At 40.9% G+C, this 23,522-nt stretch overlaps 1 protein-coding gene across 1 annotated transcript; it reads right to left on the bottom strand.

Moving 5' to 3' along the window:
• Window positions 1-998: 998 nt before the first annotated feature.
• Window positions 999-23,424, bottom strand: LOC105030119 (histone-lysine N-methyltransferase SETDB1-A). The gene is made up of 20 exons (XM_010903792.4): window positions 23,143-23,424; window positions 22,264-22,526; window positions 21,786-21,946; window positions 21,616-21,659; window positions 20,567-21,074; window positions 19,281-19,460; window positions 18,872-19,073; window positions 17,853-17,926; window positions 15,958-16,148; window positions 12,428-12,545; window positions 12,076-12,220; window positions 11,545-11,755; window positions 10,458-10,810; window positions 3,059-3,175; window positions 2,781-2,950; window positions 2,512-2,640; window positions 2,082-2,402; window positions 1,744-1,913; window positions 1,560-1,648; window positions 999-1,202 (listed from the first exon to the last, which is right to left on the bottom strand). The coding sequence occupies exons 2-20, from the start codon at window positions 22,446-22,448 to the stop codon at window positions 1,088-1,090; spliced, it is 3,483 nt and encodes a 1,160-aa protein (XP_010902094.1). The 5' UTR covers window positions 22,449-22,526; window positions 23,143-23,424; the 3' UTR covers window positions 999-1,087.
• Window positions 23,425-23,522: the final 98 nt, after the last annotated feature.

Below are 23,522 nucleotides of genomic sequence, written 5' to 3'. Positions count from 1 at the left end.
ATGCAATTCACAAAGTTGTTCAGGGGTTCATCCTACAGGAAGATAACGACCCAAAACAAACCTGCAGGCTATGTCAGTACTACCTTAGTAAAAAAGAACAAGGTAGGATTCAAATCAAGGAATGGCCAGCACAATCTCCAGACCTAAACCCCATCAAGCTGGTTTGGAATGAACTGGGCAGAAGGATGTAGGCAAAGCCACCTACAAGTGCACATTTTTGGGAACTACTGCAACAGTGTTAGAACTTTCAGATTTTTTTTATTTCAGTTGTAGAAAGAATGCCACGAGTGTGTTCAGCTTTTATGTCTCCAAAAGGTGGCTACTTTGAGTGAAGAACTTAATTATATTTTGTTAAACAAAACAAATCTATGATTTTTTTGTCTCCAGTTATTTATTTGTTCTAAGCTTACATTTCAGAGTACATTAAGACAAACTATGTGAATTTCAGTAGAAACTGGATAAACTGAGGTGTTCTAAAGCTTTTGACTGGTAGTGTAATGGACTGGTAGTAATTGAGCCTTCATTTTAAACAGCAATAATAAGTCAATTGTTAGTTTATATTCAAGAGGTTTTACAGCTATCCTATCCTATTTTCAAATAATTTTTCATGACATATGGCTAAATTCAGGGTCAGAAATAGACCCCAGTAATATTTAGAACTACTCAAGGGATATTTGTTATTAAGTTATGGATTACAGTACCAGTCACTGGTACTATACTTAAAATCCTGGAAAAAGGCAAACATTGTGGTCATTTTCAGTAATAAACCCTCTTTCTGGAACCTCTAGCACACCTCCCCGTTGTAAAATGTACAGTACTGACACTACACCCCTTTAAAACAATACATTAAAACAATGTTACTCAGCTACGGTGTAAGCTATTTGCCTCTTCTATATTTTTCATAGGTTAAAATACTTAATTTAACCTTTCAAAACTTCAGAATTCATATACTCAAGTACAATGTAAGCATTTTAATATGAATAAAATCTCAGTACATATTAAATACAAAAACATTTTTTTATTGAAAAAAGGTTCTGACTATCTAAACAATCAGCAGAGGTGAAGCTGGAAGACGATGCAAGGGCGTTCATAATTTCTCTTTGCACTCTGGATCACAGCGACATTTAAGGAATCTTGACGACCTTTTCACACCAAGCTCACATTTATAATTCCAAGCCAGTTCTGTACCAGCACGGATGCGCCTGAAAAATATAAAGATTTAAGATTATGAAATATGCATATTAGAAAATACTTGCTTCCCATAGACTCTGGTATGTAGTCTACAACCACATTTTCAGGTAAAACCCTACTATTCAAAACAGAACACTTTCAGGAAATTGACAAAATTATAAATTTACCATTAACAAACATACAATTCCAAAGCTATTTTTAAAACAATGTTCTTCAATGACAAAAGTGAGTGCTTTCAATACATGCACATGTTACATGGTTTTGGTCAGACAGAAACAATGAGCAGTACCCACATGCATCCTGAATTTGACTTTTAAAAGACCAACCATTAGCAATATATAAAAAAGTCTCAAAACAACATCACTAACTTGTTGGCGAAGAATGCCACCCAAGGGAATCGAAGGTCATGCGTGTCCACAAAGACATTCTGTGCAAACAGGTTTGGGTTGCAGCTATGCTGTAAAGACAAAACAAATGCAGACACTGATGTTGAGTTTTATGAACATTGGTATCCCAATTTCATGACCGTTCTGATTATTTATAATCACTCACGTTGAGGTAGCGACCCACATTTCCCTCTAGCTTTGCATCAATAATGTACCAGGATTCCTCTGCATCAAAGTAACATCTGGTTGCATTTGTGTCTTTCTTGTCTTTCGCCTCTGCAGTAACGGCCTGCTGCTCAGAACATTTGGCACGAAAGGCTGGGTTCTTTGCTGGTTCTAGAACAGAGTCATTTGGTGAGTCTGGGAACTATAGTCCTATGTCATAATAAAAGTGGAATGTTCAGAAACGCTTTATTGGCTGTTCCAACATTATTGAACAAAATGAGGGTATTGTTTCCTCCAATTTACTTTTCTCTAAGTAAAACTATTCGGCATGTACTGTACCTGTTTTCCTTGTACCTTCTTGTAATATTTTGGCATGTCTGCGAGTGACATAGCTCCTCTCCATAGACGAAACGTTATTCCTGAAGTCACCATCAGAGTCGCCTTCCTCTTCACTGACATTGTAGTCAGCATCGTCATAATTGTCTTCAAAGTCACTGGGTTCTTCACATTCATCATCTAACTTCTTTGTCATCATTCGTGACTGTTCTTTTTCATTGTTGCTCGGCCCTTTCTGATTATTTGCTTCCCCTTCATCTTTATCTTCACCTTCATCACAGTCCTCATTTTCACTGCTTCCTTCTATGGGCTCTAGTTCTGAACCTGATGGAGAACAGAGGCCACCACATTAGAAAATGACTGTGTATAAATAGGCTAGACGTGATGTAATAAGTCTGGCCAATTGGAGTAAGACCAGGCTCTGTGTCTGTACCTGACTCCTTGTCGGAAAAGTGGGCCTCACTCTCATAACCATCCTTGCTCTCAGCCTCCTCTATGTGGTTTAAGTTGACCATGTACACGTTGGCCTCTGTGGTCAAACTCTTCTTGTTCAGAATTCTTCCTGAGTGGATAGATGGCAAGGGGAAGAGGTTGTGAGTGCTGTGCAGTGCAACAGGAAGTATGATACTGCAATAAGTGACTACTGGCGGTCTTGAATCAAGCCCACTACCAGCCTGGGTTGGGTTCTTCGCTTAGTCTCACCAGTGTAGGTGCAGATAAAAGTGCCCTTGGCAACGTCATCCAGGCAGCGGACTCCCCAGCTCTTCCCAATGGTCATGAAGAGCTGCAGACGCAGCTGAAGGCCATGTTGCACCACACGATTAGAGCACATCCGTGGGTCACAGCGGCACAACGCATTGCACTCATATATACTGCAGAGGAAGGGATTTATATAGTACATTTACAATAACAACAAGCGAATTTCAGAAATTTTTCAGATATTGGATAAAAATTGACACACGGACATGAGACAGACTCACCCTGTAGAGAGGGGTTTCTCCAACCTCTTGTGTGTGTAGCCGGCATTGATGTCCTCCGGACCCCCTGGCGACAGGGCAGTGGCCTGGATGGTCAGTTGGTGACAGGAGCACGCAGACCTACATCAGCACAATAAACAGTTCCATTTCCAATTCTGTTCTAGACATTTCCTTATTATTTCTATTATTAGTAGTAGTACATGAGATTATTTGAATCTACTTAAAGTAAATACCTGCACTCAACCTATGCAATAAGGTAGGACGAACCAGATCATATTCTTGATTGAATTTGTTACAACATTTATTACTATGAATAAATGTTGTAACAAGAGTCAAGTGGGAGAAAGTGGCTGCTGGTGATCCCACCAGTGGAGAACCGTCAGGGCCCTCTACTCCCTCAGAGAGGGCCTTAGGATAAATACAAATCTGTATATAATTTTATATTATAATTTGCAATTTTGTATTAACTGATGTAATCTTTTGTCTTCATTGTAATGATCTTCCTACTGAATGTCTTCAGTTTGTGTAGAAAAAAAGGGTTTATGAGAAAAATGCCACTATTATGCCTTTATTGGGACTTAAAGTGGACTTTGTCATCTACAACTTTTGTTGCCATCTCATTCATATTTTTAATACAATGTGTAAAATATTTCACTTGTTGTGTGGTAAAAACAAAGGTAATGACATTGCAATTGGAAGTACTGGGTAGATGACATTTCATGTTGTGATGTTTTTGTGTTTATTTTTTATTGTTGCATACTGGACATCGGATGCAGCACAACTTTTTCCTCTCTCAGACTGCACATACTGGCCGTGGTCTTTGTCACAACAGGGACCACACAATCCATATTTAGGGGCTAACACTTTGTTTAATGCTGTGTCTCCAAGTCAAACATTACAAGCATAACACCAAGCCATTCCCTGTCTTTGCATATTTACCCTGTGCATAGATCACTCTGCTTTAGGGCAGGTTTATTTATGACTATAACCAATCGCAGTTGGTTGTGACAAGACTCTGTAAAGTCCTCTCTGGCTATCATGAGTGTTCCCCCTGGACTTGCGTAACAAAAACATTTGCATTCAAGGATAACACTTTTGATTTCCCATCTGATATAATCATCACGAAACTACTAACTAGGACATTGGGGTAGACTGTCCTTTGCCCACAGCAACATCATGATTATTCTGCCCAGAACCATTTGTTGTTCCTGTAACACTTATTGTATCTTTTACAACAATCTTTGAACAAAACTTATTTTAGTGTCTTTTCTCTTTCAAGTGTCTCTGAACCTCTAGAGGTCACTTTCACCAGTTGCAGTGATGCTGGCTACATTGCTGGTCTGACATGGGGAAAGGCAATGGCTGATTGACAGAAAGATCCTGCCTGCTGCCCTCTGTGGTAGCCTGGGTGACCCCGTCCTTGTGATGTTGAAGCTCAAGAGAGGGGGACAAATTGGAACAACTTGCACGTGTTGTCCGTTTCTCTGAGCAACCATGTTCTGTTTCAACAACATAGCCAAACGAGCTAACCAGTCCTTTGTGGTCCTTCCGTTTCACTTTTCTTTAACTGATGCGTTTGATTTATAGGTTTCTGTCCAATATAGGTATGGTTGTCCGGATCAGGCGTCCGGTCATAAGTTGTGCTGGACCTGCTCCTATTGCATTGATGGGCATTGCTTGATAGCACATCAGAGCCACGTATGTATCCGGTTGTTTGAGTATATGTTTTGCTGTACCGACAGCTCTCTCTACCACACCATTTGCCTGTGGATAATGGGGACTGTAGGTGGTATGGATGAAACCATACTTATTTTTGAACTTCATAGACTCAGCGCTGACTAACTGGGTAGCTTTGTCACTTAGAAGCTCCATTGGGATTCCCGATCTTACAAACATGCTCTTTAGGCGCTTAACATGCAGGCTGGTGGTAGTGGGCAGGTAGGCAATTTCAATATCCCAGGAATAGTAGTCCACTACTATAAGGCATTTCTTACCCTCTAGTTCACACAGGTCAGCGGCTACCTTCTGCCACAGACTTTCAGATAAAGGTTTGCTGATAAGAGCTTCTCTCTTTTGAGTTGGTTTGTTCTGAACCAAACTTACATGGCATAATTTCCCTTGCGATGTGCTGCCATACAGACATCATACAGACATTTTGGCATTTCCTGCACGTAGTCCCACATGCCCTTCGTGTATCTGCTGTAAAACAGCTTCCCTTCCTGAGGTTGAGTATGCTAACACTCGTGTGGACACTAGCATTGCCTTGACACCGCGAAAGGCCCACTCCTGAGGATCTCCCCATGACCACTCAGTCTCAGGTTTTAATAGCTCTGTGATGGGATGGAGTATAGTCAATAATCCCGGCAAGAACTTCCCTAAGTAGTTCACCAGTCCCAGCATTTGACGAAGTTCTGTGAGGTTTGTTGGGCAGGGCATCTGGGAGATGGCATTCACCTTGCTGTCATCCGGCTTTATCCCATCAGTTCCTATCATATGACCAAAGTATTGGATCTTTGACTTCCCAAAGTGACATTTGTCTCGGTTCAACTTGAGTCCGGACTATCTGATATTCTGTAGCTTTGTGATAGTCTTTGTTTAGATTTGTGTCGTGGTCTTTTTTGTCCCTACCATAGACCAGTATGTCATCCATCACAACTACTGTTCCGTTGTGGCCTTGCAGGAGTTTGCGCATCTCCCTCTGAAATATCTCTGGCGCGCTTGTTATTGTGAAGGGAAGATGCTTAAAGTAGAATCAGTCCACTGGGGTGATGAACGTTGTTACCCTCTAGTTCACACAGGTCAGCGGCTACATTCTGCCACAGACTTTCAGATAAAGGTTTGCTGATAAGAGCTTCTCTCTTTTGAGTTGGTTTGTTCTAAACCAAACTTACACGGCATAATTTCCCTTGCGATGTGCTGCCATACAGACATCATACAGACATTTTGGCATTTCCTGCACGTAGTCCCACGTGCCCTTCGTGTATCTGCTGTAAAACAGCTTCCCTTCCTGAGGTTGAGTATGCTAACACTCGTGTGGACACTAGCATTGCCTTGACACCGCGAAAGGCCCACTCCTGAGGATCTCCCCATGACCACTCAGTCTCAGGTTTTAATAGCTCTGTGATGGGATGGAGTATAGTCAATAATCCCGGCAAAAACTTCCCTAAGTAGTTCACCAGTCCCAGCATCCCGGTATCTGCCAAAGCCCACAAGACACGTACAGTGTAGAGAAAACTTCGGCCCCTGATAGCGGTGTTGTTATATCTTCCAGCGTGTGTAAAATAAACTTCTTCACGGCGTTGAGTCGCTTAAAATGTACGCTTGTTCTTACTTTGCCATTCTCCTTCATTACTAACACCATGTGGGCACACCGTAGGCTCCTCTATGATATTATTTCTTACCATTCTGGCCAGTTCCTCCTCCACTGTAGGAAGGAGTAGAAAAGGGATGCTGTGTGGCGAAGTGAGAGAATAGGGCACGCCGTCTGGCCGAAGCTCCATCTTGACTGGTCCACAGTTAAGTAGTCCAATCTCTCCTAAAATATCTGTGCTGATCTCATCTGCTCTAACAACCAAACCCATCTCATATGCAACAGCTACGCTAAGTAGGTCGTTTACAGATGGTCCACAAATTACAAAGAATATTTACAATTTCCCTTTTTGTTATGGAACTTGTTGAACTGATGTATACTTAGTCCTTTACATGTATCAATGGGTTACTAGTTAAAAGGTACTGAGTACCTATGTTTAGATAAGAAAAGGAATGTAGGAGAGGGGGATCTGGTATTTGTTAATGGTTATCACTGGATGGTCTCAGAAGATCAGTGGGTTATCCATCAATTTGTCTATCTGCTAAAACCATCAGTGTATCTGGTCTGTGTCCAGGTGTCCCTTCTGAGTTGAATAGGTTACCTACAGATCGTTGGTTTAAAGTGGGGGAGGACAGCCTGCCTCTTGGTTAAAACCTAGGTATTGACATAACAAAGGAAATGTGTATTATTGACATAAGACAGTTGGGCAGCATCTTACCAGACCCCATTTTCCACTTTAAGTACCGATGATTGTCCTGTATTAATTTAGAGACTCCTCAGATGATTATTCTGTAAGCCTTCTTACAGACGCGTCTCTCCCTTTGCAAATAAACTTAATTGTGCCAAAATAATTTTGTCTCTGTACTTACTCCTTTAAGAATGTCTATTGATGGAATTACCATCAGTTTGCATCTGGCTAAGAATTTTCCCATGCAATCAATCTTGCCACCTGGGCTGCGAACATCAGTTCCTGTGTTCTCCACTGGGGGGCACTGAGGAAAGCTCTGGTATGCCCCTGTAATGTCAGCCCCTGTTTCGATTTTAAACTTTACATTTTTCCCATTCACCTGGAGTTTTGACAAGCCACTGATCCTAAAAAGAATGCCCCTTGCATGTCATCATCCTCTTCTGCAGTCACTTAATTGTTTTAGTTTTTCCTCATAATCTCTTTATACTTTCTACTTCTTATTACGTGCTGGGCAAAGGTCTCTCATTGTGGCAAACCTGTCCTTCCTTGAACTGTCTATGGTGGCTGCTTGAGTTCCTTTTGGACTAGTGTGGTTTGCGTCTCATCTCGTTTATCTCCGCGTCCACCCGCATGTCTGCTTGCTTCTTTACTTGCTCAGACTGGCATGCTATCTGTATTGCCTTTTCTAGCGAGGCTAGGCCCGAGCTGTAACTTTTGTGAGACTTCTTTGTCTATAATCCCAATCACTATTCCATCCCTTATCTGTTCATCCTTTGTGGCATCAAACTCACAGTATTCAGCTAGTTCAAACATATTTCTCACAAATAATTCAACTGGCTCTCCTGCTTTTTGAATCTGTTTGTGGAAACAAGTTCATTCGTGAATCACATTGCGCTGGGGCACAAAACCTTCATTTAGTTTTCTGATTACCACATCATAGTCAAACTCCTCTACGGAATTGTCAAATGTATATTGGCCATGCTGACGGCTGTGAGAAGTCGAACGTCCCTCGTGGGTTAAAGGTAGTCATTTTTATTGACTTTTCAAAAAAAATCTTTTTTTTCAAAGATCCAACTTCTGACGTCATGTCGACAGGGACCACACAATCCGTATTAATATTAAGGTTAACACTATAATGATGTGTCTCCAAGTCAACCATTACAAGCATAACACCAAGCCATTCCCTGTCTTAGTATACTTCCAATGTGCATAGATCACTCTGCTTTAGGGTAGGCTAGTGCTATGTATCACTAACCAATTACAGATGGTTCAGACTAAACATCACCACAGTCTTGAAACAATGTGAGCATTTGTGTGGTTGAATTTATTCCGCCACTGTGTGTCTGTTTTGGTACGTTTGCTGCTTCTGTGAGACACATGCGAGGACCGTTTTTCTCTGTCATTAAATAATTGCTTCTCCTACATAGGTCTGCAAAAGGAAGGTCTCAAGTAATGTCTGTATACACATGCATCAGAGATCTTTATGACGTCAGATCCTTTTCTGCTACTGAGGGCCTAGCTCCAATAGTCACGGTTTACGGTGCGCCGCTGGGTCCCACTGTGTATTTAGTTTCAATTCATTTGAATTTTTTTCTTTTTTATCTGAATTAATAAGGAGTGGCTGACAGAGGAGCATCTGTTTTGGTTGAGCAGAGCATTGGATTAATTATTTGTATGTGCCACTGTTACACAACAGTCATGACGTAATCCCTCGAAGTTCAAAAATGGGATGAAATGTCAACATATTTAACTAGGGAGAAATACACCCATTGCTTGTCTTCGCAATTGTTGCATATAACAATTATATTTTTTGTTCAGTGAAGAATCCTCTATAGTGATTTGTGTTCATTTTGTTAGCATTTTTGTAATATAAATTGTTTTGTATAAGTTTGTATGCCAGTAATACCATAAATTGTGGAATGGACCAGATGGAAATTGACCTCCCACCCAATTTGATTTCTACATTGCCTTGAAAATGCATTTAAATCCCTGACAAATTCTTTCATGGAGTTGAATTACTCGTGAACAGACAGACAGATCAGTGCAGCTTCTGCAGTCGATGTATCGGTCTGTCGTGGTGAAGAAAGAGCTGAGCCGCAAGGCGAAGCTCTCGATTTACCGGTCAATCTACGTTCCTACTCTCAACTATGGTCATGAGCTTTGGGTCATGACCGAAAGGACAAGATCCCGGATACAGGCGGCCGAAATGAGCTTTCTCCGCAGGGTGGCTGGGCGATCCCTTAGAGATAGGGTGAGAAGCTCGGTCACCCGGGAGGAGCTCAGAGTAGAGCCGCTGCTCCTCCACATCGAGAGGGGTCAGCTGAGGTGGCTTGGGCATCTGTTTCGGATGCCTCCGGAACGCCTTCCTGGGAAGGTGTTCCGGGCCCGTCCCACCGGGAGGAGACCCCGGGGAAGACCTAGGACATGCTGGAGGAATCTTGTCTAGGGAGTCCCCCCGGAAGAGCTGGAGGAAGTGTCTAGGGAGAGGGAAGTCTGGGCATCCCTGCTTAGACTGCTGCCCACGCGACCCGGCCCCGGATAAGCGGAATATGATGATAACGAGTTGAATTACAAAATGGGCATTGAGATGTTTGCCATTTTAAAACAGACACTAAAAAAGATATTATTGTAAGGTAAAATTGGTTTTGTGTTGAGAAATACTTTGCACTCTGAAAGTATTCAGACTCTTTCGCTACACGCTCAGCTCATGTATTTGAGGAGTTTCTCCCATTCCTCTCTGCCAATCCTCAATTTCTGCCAGGTTGGATGTGGATCATTCAATCTTGACTTCATCTCACCAGAGAATTATGTTTCTTACAGTGCGAGTCCTTTAAGTGCCATTAAGCAAACTCCAAGCAGGCTCTCATGTGCATTTTACAGAGGAGCTTCCCCATAGCGAGAAGCTGCGATCACCACATTTCATGTAAGGATGGTGCCTGGCTGGTGTCATGCAGATTCCAGTTGTTGGTTATTTAACTAGCTGTGCTCACTGGGATATCTAAACACTAAAGCTTTGAATTTTATTTTCTACTCTTTTCCTATCCATGTATTTGTATTGTTTTATTCCCGACTTCTGTAGAATGCTCTTTGATCCTAATTTTCCCTAAATTTTACAGCCTAATCAATGATATTTCAACAATGAGGAGAAAATGTGACAGTGGCCTCCACCTGGGGACCACTAAAGTTGCTAGGTCCTCATTAGGGTAATTTCTTTCATCTGTCTACACTGGGAACTTCCCCAGCACCACAGGGGTTGAATACGTACGCAAGCAATATATTTCACAAAAAATCTATGTCATTGTTTTAAAATAAAATATGAAATTACCATATGTAAATCAGTAGAGCATTTGTCAGGGGTTTGAACAGTTTTAAAACACGGCTGCTACCTACTAATGCATACACACCTGTCCCTGCAGCCATCGGTGCAGTCACAGCCCACCAGAAAGTCTGAACTGGTGTTGAGGGAGACCCCGGCTGCTGCCACGCGGTCTTTGTTGTAGATGACGGAGACTGGCCGGATGCTGTTGATCTCGTTGATGCAGGACAGGGGCTGGTTCTCTCTTCCTAATGTCAGGTCTGGGATGTTGATCTTGTAGGGCAAAGTCTGGAGGGTGGTGGTAACGGACACAAAGGGGTCGAAGCAGAACATATCCAGGAAGAGGAAGTCACAGCGGGTCTGCTGGAGATAGTCCTGCACCGCCATCATGTTGCTTAGGCAGAGGCCGCAAGGTGAGCGGTATACGATGTGGTAGTATGTCTGAGAGAAAAACAGTCCGGGGTAAGAAGAGAGTAGATGGTGAGGAAAACACAGAGCATAAAACGCAGATTCAAGGCCTTGGGTGATCTATGTCACTTCTGCTGGTCCTGCATGTTCCGCTGAAGTATGGGTTTGAATTCAACCCTCTGCCCTTTCAGCACCCTTTATCTTTCCCAGCTAGCTAGCTGAATGTTGAGTATGCATCTTGAATGACAATTGAGTAATGCATGGTTTTCTATCGGTTTTCTAGAGAAATTTATATTTTAGGGGTGTAACGGTATGGTTCGGTAAGTACAAAACCTTTAAGTCACGTCAGTACGATTTCGGAACAGTGGAAAAAAACTGGCAAAACATGCTAAACTATTAGCTAGCAACCAGGAACCCAAAGCTAACATTAGCAAGACTAAGAATAATGTAAACAGGTAAATCTATTTTTCATATTATTATCCTGAACGTCATTCTCTATCGGGCATTTGTGCGAAACAGCTTTCTGACCGGTGAGTAATTGCAAAATGATGTAATAGTTTTTTTCACTGAGAAAAAATAAATCAAACCTACTGCATGCTTTAAATACAGTGGCAATGGGCAAAATGTATAACTTTGAAATATATTTTCATGTATGTTATGTTTTATCAACCGAACCGTGACTTATGCGTACCGTTACACCCGAAGTACGTTTAGCTCGGCTCCCAAAACTTCCAAAGTCATGTTCATCAACTTCTCCTTTGACCAACCTTGTTATTGACTCGGCGGCGGCACTTCATGCGGCGGAACTCGCAAAGCAGAGGAATGAGCAGCGGGTTGCGTCCGCGATGCCTGGCATCAGCCTTTGCCCGGATGCGGTCCACACAGGCTGGGCAGCACCGGTGAGGGGTGAAGGTGACTGGACCAGTAGCTGAGATGGCAGATAACTCATCTGTCGTACACTCCTGGCTACAGGGCTTCCTGCGATGATCAGGAAAAAAGGGCAAATGCATTTCAGCCAAAGAAAGGAAGGAGGAAATTACAATCTTTATGCAGACATCCTTTGAGTTAAATTTTGAAAAGAAGATGTATTTCAAAATGGTGGTCTTTTGCAAACTGTCTCATCAAGAGTGACGAACAGGAGCAGTTAAGCTTAGCAGTTTTGCTCAAAGACAGAATGACACAATTTTTCACTTTGCAAAGTCAGGGATTTGACCTAGCAACCTAAAATTACTAGTTAAATGCTTGAACTACTAGGTCACCTGCCACGGCATAAACACACAGACATAAATTTGACTCACTTCAACGATCCAGCGCGATTACTGACAGTTGGATGTCCCAGCTTGACAACACTGGAATTGACCCGCGCTGGCAAAACTGTTGAGGGATTGCTGCCTGCACCCATGCCAATATGATGGATAGTATTATTTGTCGAAACTGATCCACCTGTGAGACAGAGAAAGGGTGCGATTCTAAAGCAACAGATGTTTGCTTATTTAATTCTAGTACAGGGATGACTCAAATGTACTGACAATGCTGTTACGCAATCAGCTAACATATCTTTAGACAAACAAGTCTGTAGCGGTGTTAGAATTTATCTGCAGGACAAAGTGACACAGACACAGGCTGATGGATAAACTGAGGGACGCTTACTAGTGTTTGGCCGGGTCGTTGCCGATTTATCTTTTGCCTCCTCAGCACGTTTCTTCATATTGGCCATATGCTCAAGACGCAAAGAGCCTCGGTAGACCCACTCCTTATGTCCATCATCCTGAGAACAAAAACACACAGCAAGACCTGGTAAATGGGCTTGGCATTGTCAGAGAAGATGGGTTTGTAATTTGGACTTTGTTTTCCACCCTATAATAAAGTGAAATTTCATTCAGTATGAGATTTCTACTAACTCCCTGCCTCTCCTCTGCAAGAGAAGGTGGGTTGCAGGAATTGTAGTTCAAATTACTTTTGCTTATCTGTCTTACTTCTTGAAAGACATATTTTGATTTAAAAAAAGCATTGGGTGTATGTAAATCAATACAAAAATAAAAGTGACAAATGTTTTAGCACTTTGTATTTGAAATTATACAGTTACAGTAGGGGCTAGACTGTCTGCTTCTATTAGAAAAGTGTCCATAAATTTTTGGAAAAAAAGCCCCTTTTGAACATAGTCCTCCAGTTTAAAGGCACTGAACATTTTGACAATTTTCTTCCACTGTCTATTATTAAACAGGTGTGTTTAATAAGCACAAGAGAGATGTCAATGTTTAGACTTGATTCCAAACTGTATTTTGAGTTTGTATCTGGTTTCTAATAACACAAGGGTCAAAGTGTCCAAGCAAGTAAAGCTGGCTATCAGGATACCATCTTGAAGATGAATCTTCCCCCCAGTCAGATGTCTTGTGCCACCTGGATCAGGTGTTCTTCAAGGGCTGTTTTTTGCTCTGTTCATCCTTCAATTCTGACCAGCCTCCCAGTCCCTGCCACTAAGAAACTCCCTTAGAGCATAAAAAAAAATAATGGGGTTCTGGGTCACCTCTCTGATCAAGGCTCTTCTTGCCAGCTCTAAGAAATGTTTGGGGGTTCCAAACTTCCTCCACTTCACAATGAAAGAACCCAATGTGCTTCTGGAAACATTCACATTCTGGCATATTCATTTCAAGTAACTGCCCAGTGTTCACAGATTTCTATGAGAAATGACCTGTGATTACATTACAAATATAATATAATTTACCAAATACAGTGGGGAGAACGTTGCTTTTCTAACATACATACTTCAACATACAGTGGGAAGAACAAGTATTTGATACACTGCTGATTTTGCAGGTTTTCCCACTTACAAAGCATGTAGAAGTCTGTAATTTCTATCATAGGTACACTTCAACTCTGTGTGACGGAATCTAAAACAAAAATCCAGAAAATCACATTGGATGATTTTTAAGTAATTAATTAGCATTTTATTGCATGACATTTGATACATCAGAAAAGCAGAACTTAATATATGTTACAGAAACCTTTGTTTGCAATCACAGAGATCATACGTTTCCTGTAGTTCTTGACCAGGTTTACACACACTGCAGCAGGGATTTTGGCCCACTCCTCCATACAGACCTTCTCCAGATCCTTCAGGTTTCGGGGCTGTCGCTGGGCAAGACGGACTTTCAGCTCCCTCCAATGATTTTCTATTGGTTTCAGGTCTGCAGACTGGCTATGCCACTCCAGGACCTTGATATGCTTCTTACAGAGCCACTCCTTAGTTGCCCTGGCTGTGTTTCGGGTTGTTGTCATGCTGGAAGACCCAGCCACGACCCATCTTCAATGCTCTTACTGAGGGAAGGAGGTTGTTGCCAAGATCTTGTGATACATGGCCCAATCAATCCTCCCCTCAATACGGTGCAGTCGTCCTGTCCCCTTTGCAGAAAAGCATCCCCAAAGAATGATGTTTCCACCTCCATGCTTCACGGTTGGGATGGTGTTCTTGAAGTTGTACTCATCCTTCTTCTTCCTCCAAACACGGCAAGTGGAGTTTAGACAAAAAGCTCTATTGTCTATATCTATTTGTCTCATCAGACCACATGACCTTCTCCGGATCATCCAGGTGGTCATTGGCAAATTTCAGACGGGCCTGTAGATGCACTGGCTTGAGCAGGGGGACCTTGCGTGCGCTGCAGGATTTTAATCCATGACGGCGTAGTGTGTTTCTAATGGTTCTCTTTGAGACTGTGGTCCCAGCTCTCTTCAGGTCATTGACCAGGTCCTGCCGTGTAGTTCTGGGCTGATCCCTCACCTTCCTCATGATCATTGATGCCTCACCAAGTGAGATCTTGCATGGAGCCCCAGACCGAGGGAGATTGACCATCATCTTGAACTTCTTCCATTTTCTAATAATTGCGCCAACAGTTGTTGCCTTCTCACCAAACTGCTTGCCTATTGTCCTGTAGCCCATCCCAGCCTTGTGCAGGTCTACAATTTTATCCCTGATGTCCTTACACAGCTCTCTGATCTTGGCCATTGTGGAGAGGTTGGAGTCTGTTTGATTGAGTGAGTGGACAGGTGTCTTTTATACAGGTAACAAGTTCAAACAGGTGCAGTTAATACAGGTAATGAGTGGAGAACAGGAGGGCTTCTTAAAGAAAAACTAACAGGTCTGTGAGAGCCGGAATTCTTATTTGTTGGTAAGTGATCAAATACTTATGTCATGCAATAAAATGAAAATTAATTATTAGTAAAATTATACAATGTGATTTTCTGGATTTTTGTTTTAGATTCTGTCGCTCACAGTTGAAGTGTACCTATGATAAAAATGACAGACCTCTACATGCTTTGTAAGTTAAAAAAAACCCGCAAAATCGGCAGTGTATCAAATACTTGTTCTTCCCACTGTATGTTGAAGTATGTATGTTAGAAAAGCAATGTTTCTGTAAATACTAGTTAACAGTGGTTAATTTTATGGAACGCACATACACTATGAATTGTATATAATGTCACAGTGATTAACAGGTACGAACCATAAGCTATTCAGGTAGAATTCTGTCTCACTTATCTAGCAAATTATGGCAGACCCTGCATCTCTAAAAAGGCTTATGAAAGTGTGTTCAAGTATATCTGAGTTATTAGGAATTTTGAAGTGGTCATCTATGCAAACATTTATGAAAATATTGAGAAGAACTATTCAGTCTAAAGAGGGAAGCCCCATTAATAAAACAATCTAAAATATATTTGCTGTGACTATATTCACAAACTATTTATGGAGCATATGCATAATGTAAAAAACTAAAAAAACATGCATTAACATCAAAGATTGTGTGATATACTGTGATATGTAATTGTGGGTAGATTTTACACAGCTGTTGGATTTAAGCACCGGCTTAAACATGTAGGACAAGAAAGCAAAAAGTAAAAGCCATGGCTACACATATAGGACAAGAAAGTTGCAAAACAAGTGTGATCCCCAAGTTTCTTACCTCAGATGCTTCTTTGCTATGTTGAATGTATTATACATGCTCTCTACTACTCTCTGTGTAACAATGTTAGCACAGTACACGTTATCTAAATTGTAGCTCTAAGAAACCTGTCATTTTGGTAAATGCAAAAGTAGATTGTGCGAAACGCGCACCCTCTGGACCTCCTCGCTTACTTCGTGAAAAATCATTCCTTATAATACTGATTAAGATGTTCACGCTTCTTACCTTGAACACGACACACAGCAAGCTGCAGTCAATTGACTCTACCTCAGTCCTCTTCTGGACCCCCTCAAACTCCACATTGATGGGCTGACCCGGCCTATACTGGGCCATGGGCGGGTTGGGGTACACCTTGATGTATTCCTTAATGAACTCCCTGTTGGCCTCATCCTCTATGTCCTCCCACACCTCTGGCACTGCAGCACACAGAAAGATGGTGGGTTAATGTATGTGATAAGTAACTGGTAATGGATAACTGAAAGAGTAATACCTTTAATTTGTAAATGTGAAATATGCAATGTAGGTCCCACGTGGCATAGTGGGTAGAGCATAGCTCAAGCAAAACCATGGTTGCTTTAGTCGCTCTGGACAATAACATCTGCTGATATACTTACAGTGGGTATAAAAATTTTACCTTTTCAAAATAGTAACCTGTTGCTGTCTTACAGCCTGAAATGATAACACAAAATCTGACTTTTTTCAGCTTAATTTACACACACTAATGCACAATATCCAGTAGTTTTTGTGTGAAATTATTCATATTTAAAACTTGAAGATTCCTTATTTGGATTTGATCACCCACCTGACCTTTGCCTGAATTACAGCCACAAGTCTCTTCAAATACATCTCTACAAACTTTGTACACCTAGTCAGTGGAATATTTGATCATTTGTTCGAGCTCAGTCAAATTGCATGGTGATCACTCATGGACTGCACACATGTCATTACATAGATTCTTGTTGGGATTTAGGTCAGGACTCTGACAATGCCACTCAAGGCCTTCACCTTCTTGTCCTTAAGTCACTTTTGCTTTGGCAGTGCGCTTTTGGTCACTGTCATGTTGAAACGTGAACCATCTTTCCATTTTCAAATTCCTGGCAGAGGGCTGCAGGTTCTAAAGAATCTGTCAGTATTTTGCACTGTCCATATTCCCCTTCTATCCTGACAAGTGCTGCAGTCTTTGCTGAAGAGATACACCCGACAACAGGATTCTGCCACTGCCATGCTTTAATGTAGGCATGGTGTTATTTGGGTGTAAAGATGTATTGGGTTTTCACTAGACAAAGTTTTGCATTCAATAATCTATAATGTGCTTTTTGGCCAAGCTAAAATAACACTTGATATATCTCCCATGAATGCCAGATTTGTGGAGCATATTATTTGCCATGAAAGCCTGAAGCTCCTTCAAAGTTGCCATTGGCTTCTTGGTAGCCTCTCTGATCAGTCTCCTCCATACCTGGTCATCCAGTTTGGAGGGATGTCCTGATCTTTAAAAGATCTGGGTGGTGCCAAACGCTTTCCTGTTGTTAATAAGCCTTTGAAACCATTTTATATCCACTCCCTGACTTGTGCCTTTCCACCACTTTATCTTGTAGACATTTAAATAATACCTTTCCACCCATTGTGGATTCCTTTGAATTGCACTACTAAGAACTCAAGTAATCTACTAACTAACCAATCAAAGTCACTACATCTGATCACAAATGGATAACAATTAGCTTTATTTGTGATCTGGAACGTGGTTGGTTATTCATCAGCAAGTTTGCAATTATAAGGTGGTTGTTCACTTGTCCAAATAGGCTATTTTGTTGTTTAATTTCAAAAAATAATTATAGAAATGTATTAAATATGTTACTGAGTGAATAAATCTGGAAAAAGTCTGATTTGATGCGTTTTCCTATCAGGCTTGTAAAGCAACAAAAGGTGGACATTTTGCAAGGGTGTGGAGACTTTCTATACCCACTGTAAATGTTGATTGTATATTTTATATACACTTTTCATATGTCAATGTAGCAACTATAAAAGAAAGATGTATTTGAATGATACACCTTACATCTTGGTAAGGAGGATCAAACAGTCAAAGATTGAGAGAGTTAAAACAAATATCCTCATAATCATACGTGGTCTGCAAACAACGTGAAGATCTGGTAAGCCAACGTAGGATGGTGTGCCGTCATCAAAAAACACCAGGAACCTGAAACACAAGAAACAACGCCACAGAGCTCGACTAAGACATGGATGGATCAGTCAGCATTATGCTTACAATTAATGCTGACCAGGGATGTAAAGTAGGCTAGTCTGGTCAAAGTAGGAAATATACCCAACCCACCCAACCAGCTATAGAAATTTATTTTCACAATCTGAAGTCTGAAACGCTTACAGAAGTTGTGTGAACACACAAGTGGAAGGCTGCGGTGATGCAGCAGATCAGCAGCTCCAGAGCACGCAGGTCCTCAGATTTCTTTGAGTTTGCATTTCACTTATGTTTTTTTATGTTATTTATAATAATAATAATAATAATAAATAATACATTAAATGTATATAGTGCTTTTCAAGGACCCAAAAGAAGCTTTAAAAGACATACATAACTACAGAGGGCAGGGGCTAGGGAAAGGCTTGATAAAAACCTGCTCCCGGTTTAGATCACAATTCATGTCAGTGACAGGAGGGGCGAAATCTGCAGCCTATCTACCGCACCAAGAAAAGCAAGCAACCTACTGAAATGACGTTTGGGAAACAAGTTGTAGGATAACTGACTGAATATTAATGGCAATAATTAAGGAATAGCAATTTGACTTAAATGTAAATTTAAAAATTCTGATAGGCTTCAAAAGAGCCAAGTTTCAAGCAACAATTTGACCACCTGTCCTGCTCTGAGAACACAGCATTCTGACAGTTATAAATAAAGACTTGCACTTTCTTTAAATAACTAACTTTGGTTATTTAAAGAAAGTGCAAGGGAGCCAATACTTTTTGCCACAGCTGTATGATGTGCTGCAGTTACATTTTTAACTTTTCTTATGGTAAACTCCCACAATATCAAGCATGATATCATTACTGCATATGTTGACCTCAAACTGCGAGCATACCACAGAAAGTGCACAGGTTAGCAGGACGCACATCCCCTTGATTGTCATACCTCATGCGGTTTTTTCGGTTGGGGAGCTCAGCCAGAATGCCAGAGTAGAACCAGGACTGGTCAGCGTCCTTGAACTTGGCCACCACGCGCACGCCAACATACAGCCGCTCCAGCGAAGCTGTGTGGTCAAAGGCTATGTGGTGTCCTGACAGCATGCTCCTCCCTTTCTCGCTAAAATCTACCTTGTACCTGCAACCATTCTCTGTGTAGTATTAACAGTAGAGATATAGAACTTAGAGAGACATCCTGTGAAGGACATTTACTGACACAGAAGCACTGATGTATGAATATATATGTTTTGTGTAGGTAACTAGAGAAGTACTTCATTTATCACACAAAAAAAAGTCTGTCTGCTACCGCACGCATGCGCACACGCGCATTTAATTGAGGGTGTGATGTGTGGTTTTACCAGTTGGTTTAATTTCGGTAATTTTCCCTGGGTGCCAGGTCTTTGTCCTCCGCCTAGCCAAAACCATCATGTCAGCCTTGATCTCCTCCTCTGTAAGGCCAGGCGGTGGTTGAGTGGCGGGGTTGGACGCATGGGTCGGAGCCTGTGAAACAGTGGTCACCACTAATGGAGTGGAAGTTTCTGAAAGTGAGAGATCCACTTTTTTAATATTTTCTCTAAGAATCAATCAATTGCGCTTTGAGAAAATTGCAAGACATTACCGGGCTTCCCTTTCATTCATTCTCATTCTTTCATTTGTTAACATTTGATAGTCACAAAAGATGATATTTCTAGAAATGAAGTCAACAATCAACATCTTAAATGTTTATTAATTTTACAGCATTAAGTAAACTAAATCAGGGCCTACTTGATACACAAACTTGGAACTATAGGGCTATAAGAAAATGCTAAAATAAGTCAAAACCAATCTATGCTTGCATCACTTTGTTGGGTGAGTAGGCCTGCGGAAATGACAGATCAATCCATTTGCGGAACAGCCTTGAACATTTCATTTTGCTCTTCTACTTTGCATTTTTATTTTGCGAGCAGGAATCACCTATTTTCTCTATTCAAACTGAGATTCTGAACCATAAAGAGTGTTGTAGTAAACAACTGCGTGCAAATCTTAGTTGGTGATGCATCTGCCATTATCAGTAAGTTTGTTTATTTCTTTATCTCGGAAGGGCTTGTTAAATGTTTATTTATGTTAAAGCATTAGATAAACAAAATCCAAGCCACCTGGTTAAACAAAACTGAACTATAGGGCTTAATAAAAAGTATTAACAAGCCAAAAACACCCTTTTTAACTCAGTTGTGGAGTTAGGTCTTCTGAATGATGAAGCAATACCTTGCATGTTTTGCATTCTGCTTCTGTGACATTCATTTCTGTTAAGCTTTGCCAAAAGAGCCAATTTTGGAATCCATAAAATCATTAGCTCCAAAATCAGATCGAATTTCCTGACCATATTCGTGCATTTTTTAATTTACATGTAATGTTTCAGTAGAAAACAACGAGCACTTTGAATTCACACACACACACAAAGTTGAATAATGGCGTGTGGTGAAAAATGACTCCATGGGCCTTCAAGAACAACTAAAGGAAAGTGTTATTTCACCAAAATATGAATCTAGGTCAAACTATCCCTTTATTAATCAAAAATGTATTTATATTATTTAATTGCAAGCATTTTACCAATTATTTATGATGTAAAACATTGTCAGACATTTTGAAGTCTAAAACAGCTCACCTTTCCTGGGCTCATGTGGCTTGGGAGGAGATCTGTCACTCTTGCAGGGTTCTTGCGATTTCAGTAGTGAAGGTGTGCAGCTTTTGTTTGAATTTTGAGGTTTTGTTGATGCAGAGGAATCACCCACTTTAGGCTTATGTGTTGTCGCTGGCACTGAAGGAGTTGTAGAAGCAGGAGGCAAGTCTTCTCTGTGGCCACGAATTTGAGGTTTGTTTCGGCCACATGGTCTGCGCTTCTCATCACCTTTTTTTGTCCGCCCGCGTCCACGTCCACGTCTGCTGGATTTGGAGTGTTTTGTTGAGACCACTTTGGCTTTAGATGGGGGAGTATACTCATCGTCGCTGTCTTCTTGGGGACTTGGTGGTTCAGAGTCTGATTGTTCAAGGGGAGTTACATGGGCATCACTAGAGTTTGAGGCTTCATTTGGGGCAAGAGTTACAGTCACAAAAGGGGTGGTCACAGATGGTGAAGATGGCATGCTGTCCATGTCTTCTGCCATGTCACTGTACTAAGAAAGAATGAGAGAAGAGCACATCAGAAGCATGGTTGAGGCCACACACAGTGGAAATGGAAGCGGTGTGTACAATGAACTTAAACATTTGCAGTGACATCGGATACAAACGTGTGCGTGCCTGCTGTCAATCTCTAGTTTGAATCTGACTACTTTTAGTAATCTGGTATTCTCGCTAACAATTGGAACACAAACTGACATTACAAAAAACCTACGAAGCATGTGAACAAAAATATGTAAATACACCCTCATTCCAGTTGATTTTCACTTAAAAAGTATTTTGCGCCATGAATTAATCCTACGACACACTACTCCAATAGGCTACAATTCAGTGTGCATATTGTTGATGCCATTGCTGCGTGTTGTTGAAATAAAATGTCAGAATCACGTTGAAAACATTAATGGAATAATTGATCTGCACTTTAACCCAATAGTTGTTGTATAATTTCAAATCCAAAAAAGTGTCACTGTCCAGGTAATTTCAGTTATACTGTACATGTGTGCGCAGTTGTTAGATCCTATCTGGGTTTGTTCTTACATCTATGTCATTGCTTGAGACAGGTGCACATTCAAGAGCTGCAACTGAAAAAAAAGAATAAGGAGAATGAAAGTTTAATTTTTTTTTACAAAAGAACAGTTCAACAAAACCAAAACTGCATAAAGAAATTGAAGGTCACATTAAAGTGACTATCTCCCACAATTCCTTACCGCAGTCTGACGCAATGATATCGTCATTTCTGTCTGCATCACCGTCATCAATTTCAATTACGTTTTGATGGTTCTCTCCATCCTCAGAGTCAGTTTCTCTGTACTCCATGCCCAGTTTGCTGTACAGCTCCTCCATAACGGTCTCACACTCCATCACAGACCTGTGAAGGAACACCCAATTTAGGGGAAAGCACAGCCAGAAGTCTAAGAAGAAAAAAACATTCCTGCATGAAGCTATGTCAATATAGAGTAGTTACAATTAAAGCAACACATATGTATACATGCATATGCAGATAAGAATTTCAGGGTGCTCTTAAACCTGTTTCTGCTCTTGCCAACGCCACTGCTCAGTCTCAAGTACAACATTTCAGTTTGGTTTATAAAAATAAAATAAAACATTTAAGTGTGACAAGGAGTTGTCACAAAAGTAGATATTAGACCAGGCTAAAAACCAGCTGAAGATAAAAAAAACACTTACTCGCAGGCATTGTTGAATAGAGTACGGGTATGGAGGACCTGCTTCTCCTTTCGTTGCACCAGGTTCTCCATCTGGGCCAGCTGGGTTCTCCTGAGTTTGACCTGGTCATGATTTTCCACCTGCTCTCTAATCCAGCTTTGAAAATCCTCCTCACTCATCTCCATCTCCTCATCCTTACTTTCCATGACTAGGGAGACTGCGACAACTTCCCTCTAAATGGAAAACTCAGGTTTGCAGAAATTGGCCTAATTATATGTTTGGCTCTGTTGAAAAAAACATATCAATCTTTCATTTCAGAACACTGATTCCCTTCGTTTTTTGTTAGTTCATAGCATAACGTGCACCAAATCCTTGTTTTCATCATTGCAGGCCCAGGTATTATATTCTTAATATAGTTACCGGTTCTTGCTGAATAGAGAATTATTCTTCTACTACTGTACCACCCAAAACTTATTTCGAAAGCAACCCCCAGTAACTTTATTATTTAGTTCAAATCTCATTTGCTAAGATATTATTCTAAGCTTTGCAAACATTGTTAAGACGGCCTTTTATAAGAACCGAGATAAGAACATGCTTACATTTAAAGTAACGTTAGCTAGAGGTTAAGAAAAAAAAACATGCACGTAAATACAGTTAACAAAATAACATTATTGAAGCTCATTGTCCAAATTATCATATCGAAGGAACTGAACGTTGGGGTACAGTATTAGTAGTAACGTAACATTGTTTAGCTAACGGTGTTAGCTAGTAGTCGGTAACGAGACAGTTACTGCAGTAGTTAGCTTAGTAAACTCAAATAACGGTATGTAGCTAGCTAGTTAATCATTTTTATTGATTTGATAACTAAAATAGTTTATCAAAAGATAGGTATTTTCTCACCTGAAGCTTTCAGCGAACATGTACTGTTTACTTCCGCTAACGAAGTTAACCGAGAACGGCTAACGTTACGTTAGCTTTATTGAACTACCAAGGCGGGAATGTCGCTAAAACAATGATGTGCTTGTTTTTCCTCTTTTTTCAACATACAGCGGTTCGTAAACTTTTCTGTTTTAAACGCATGTATCGTTTTGCTTTGGGCAATTTTCCAAGCATAATCGCTAGTCAAATGTAAAGCACCAGGGCCCAGTGTGCAGGCTAGCTTGCTGGCTATAGCCACCTCTATGAATTATATATTGAAGGATGCTCTAGCAAAGGCGGTGGAGTGGGTGGTAACGTTACCCCCCTCCCCGCCAACCCAAGGCCATATAAAACAGGGATTG

Source organism: Esox lucius, chromosome 10 (assembly GCF_011004845.1).
Source record: "Esox lucius isolate fEsoLuc1 chromosome 10, fEsoLuc1.pri, whole genome shotgun sequence".
Lineage (NCBI taxonomy): Eukaryota > Metazoa > Chordata > Actinopteri > Esociformes > Esocidae > Esox > Esox lucius.
The sequence above is the reverse complement of the archived record's forward strand: the minus strand, read 5'-3'. Positions and strand labels throughout refer to the sequence as shown.

Bases quoted from the DNA above. Each gene is read 5' to 3' on its own strand.
- LOC105030119 (XM_010903792.4), bottom strand. From the start codon at position 22,448: ATGGAAAGTAAGGATGAGGAGATGGAGATGAGTGAGGAGGATTTTCAA. The intron at 17,927-18,871 runs GTATGACAATCA...CTTGTGTTTCAG, and splicing joins AACCGAAAAAACCGCATGAG to GTTCCTGGTGTTTTTTGATG. The intron at 11,756-12,075 runs GTGAGTCAAATT...TGATCATCGCAG, and splicing joins AATCGCGCTGGATCGTTGAA to GAAGCCCTGTAGCCAGGAGT.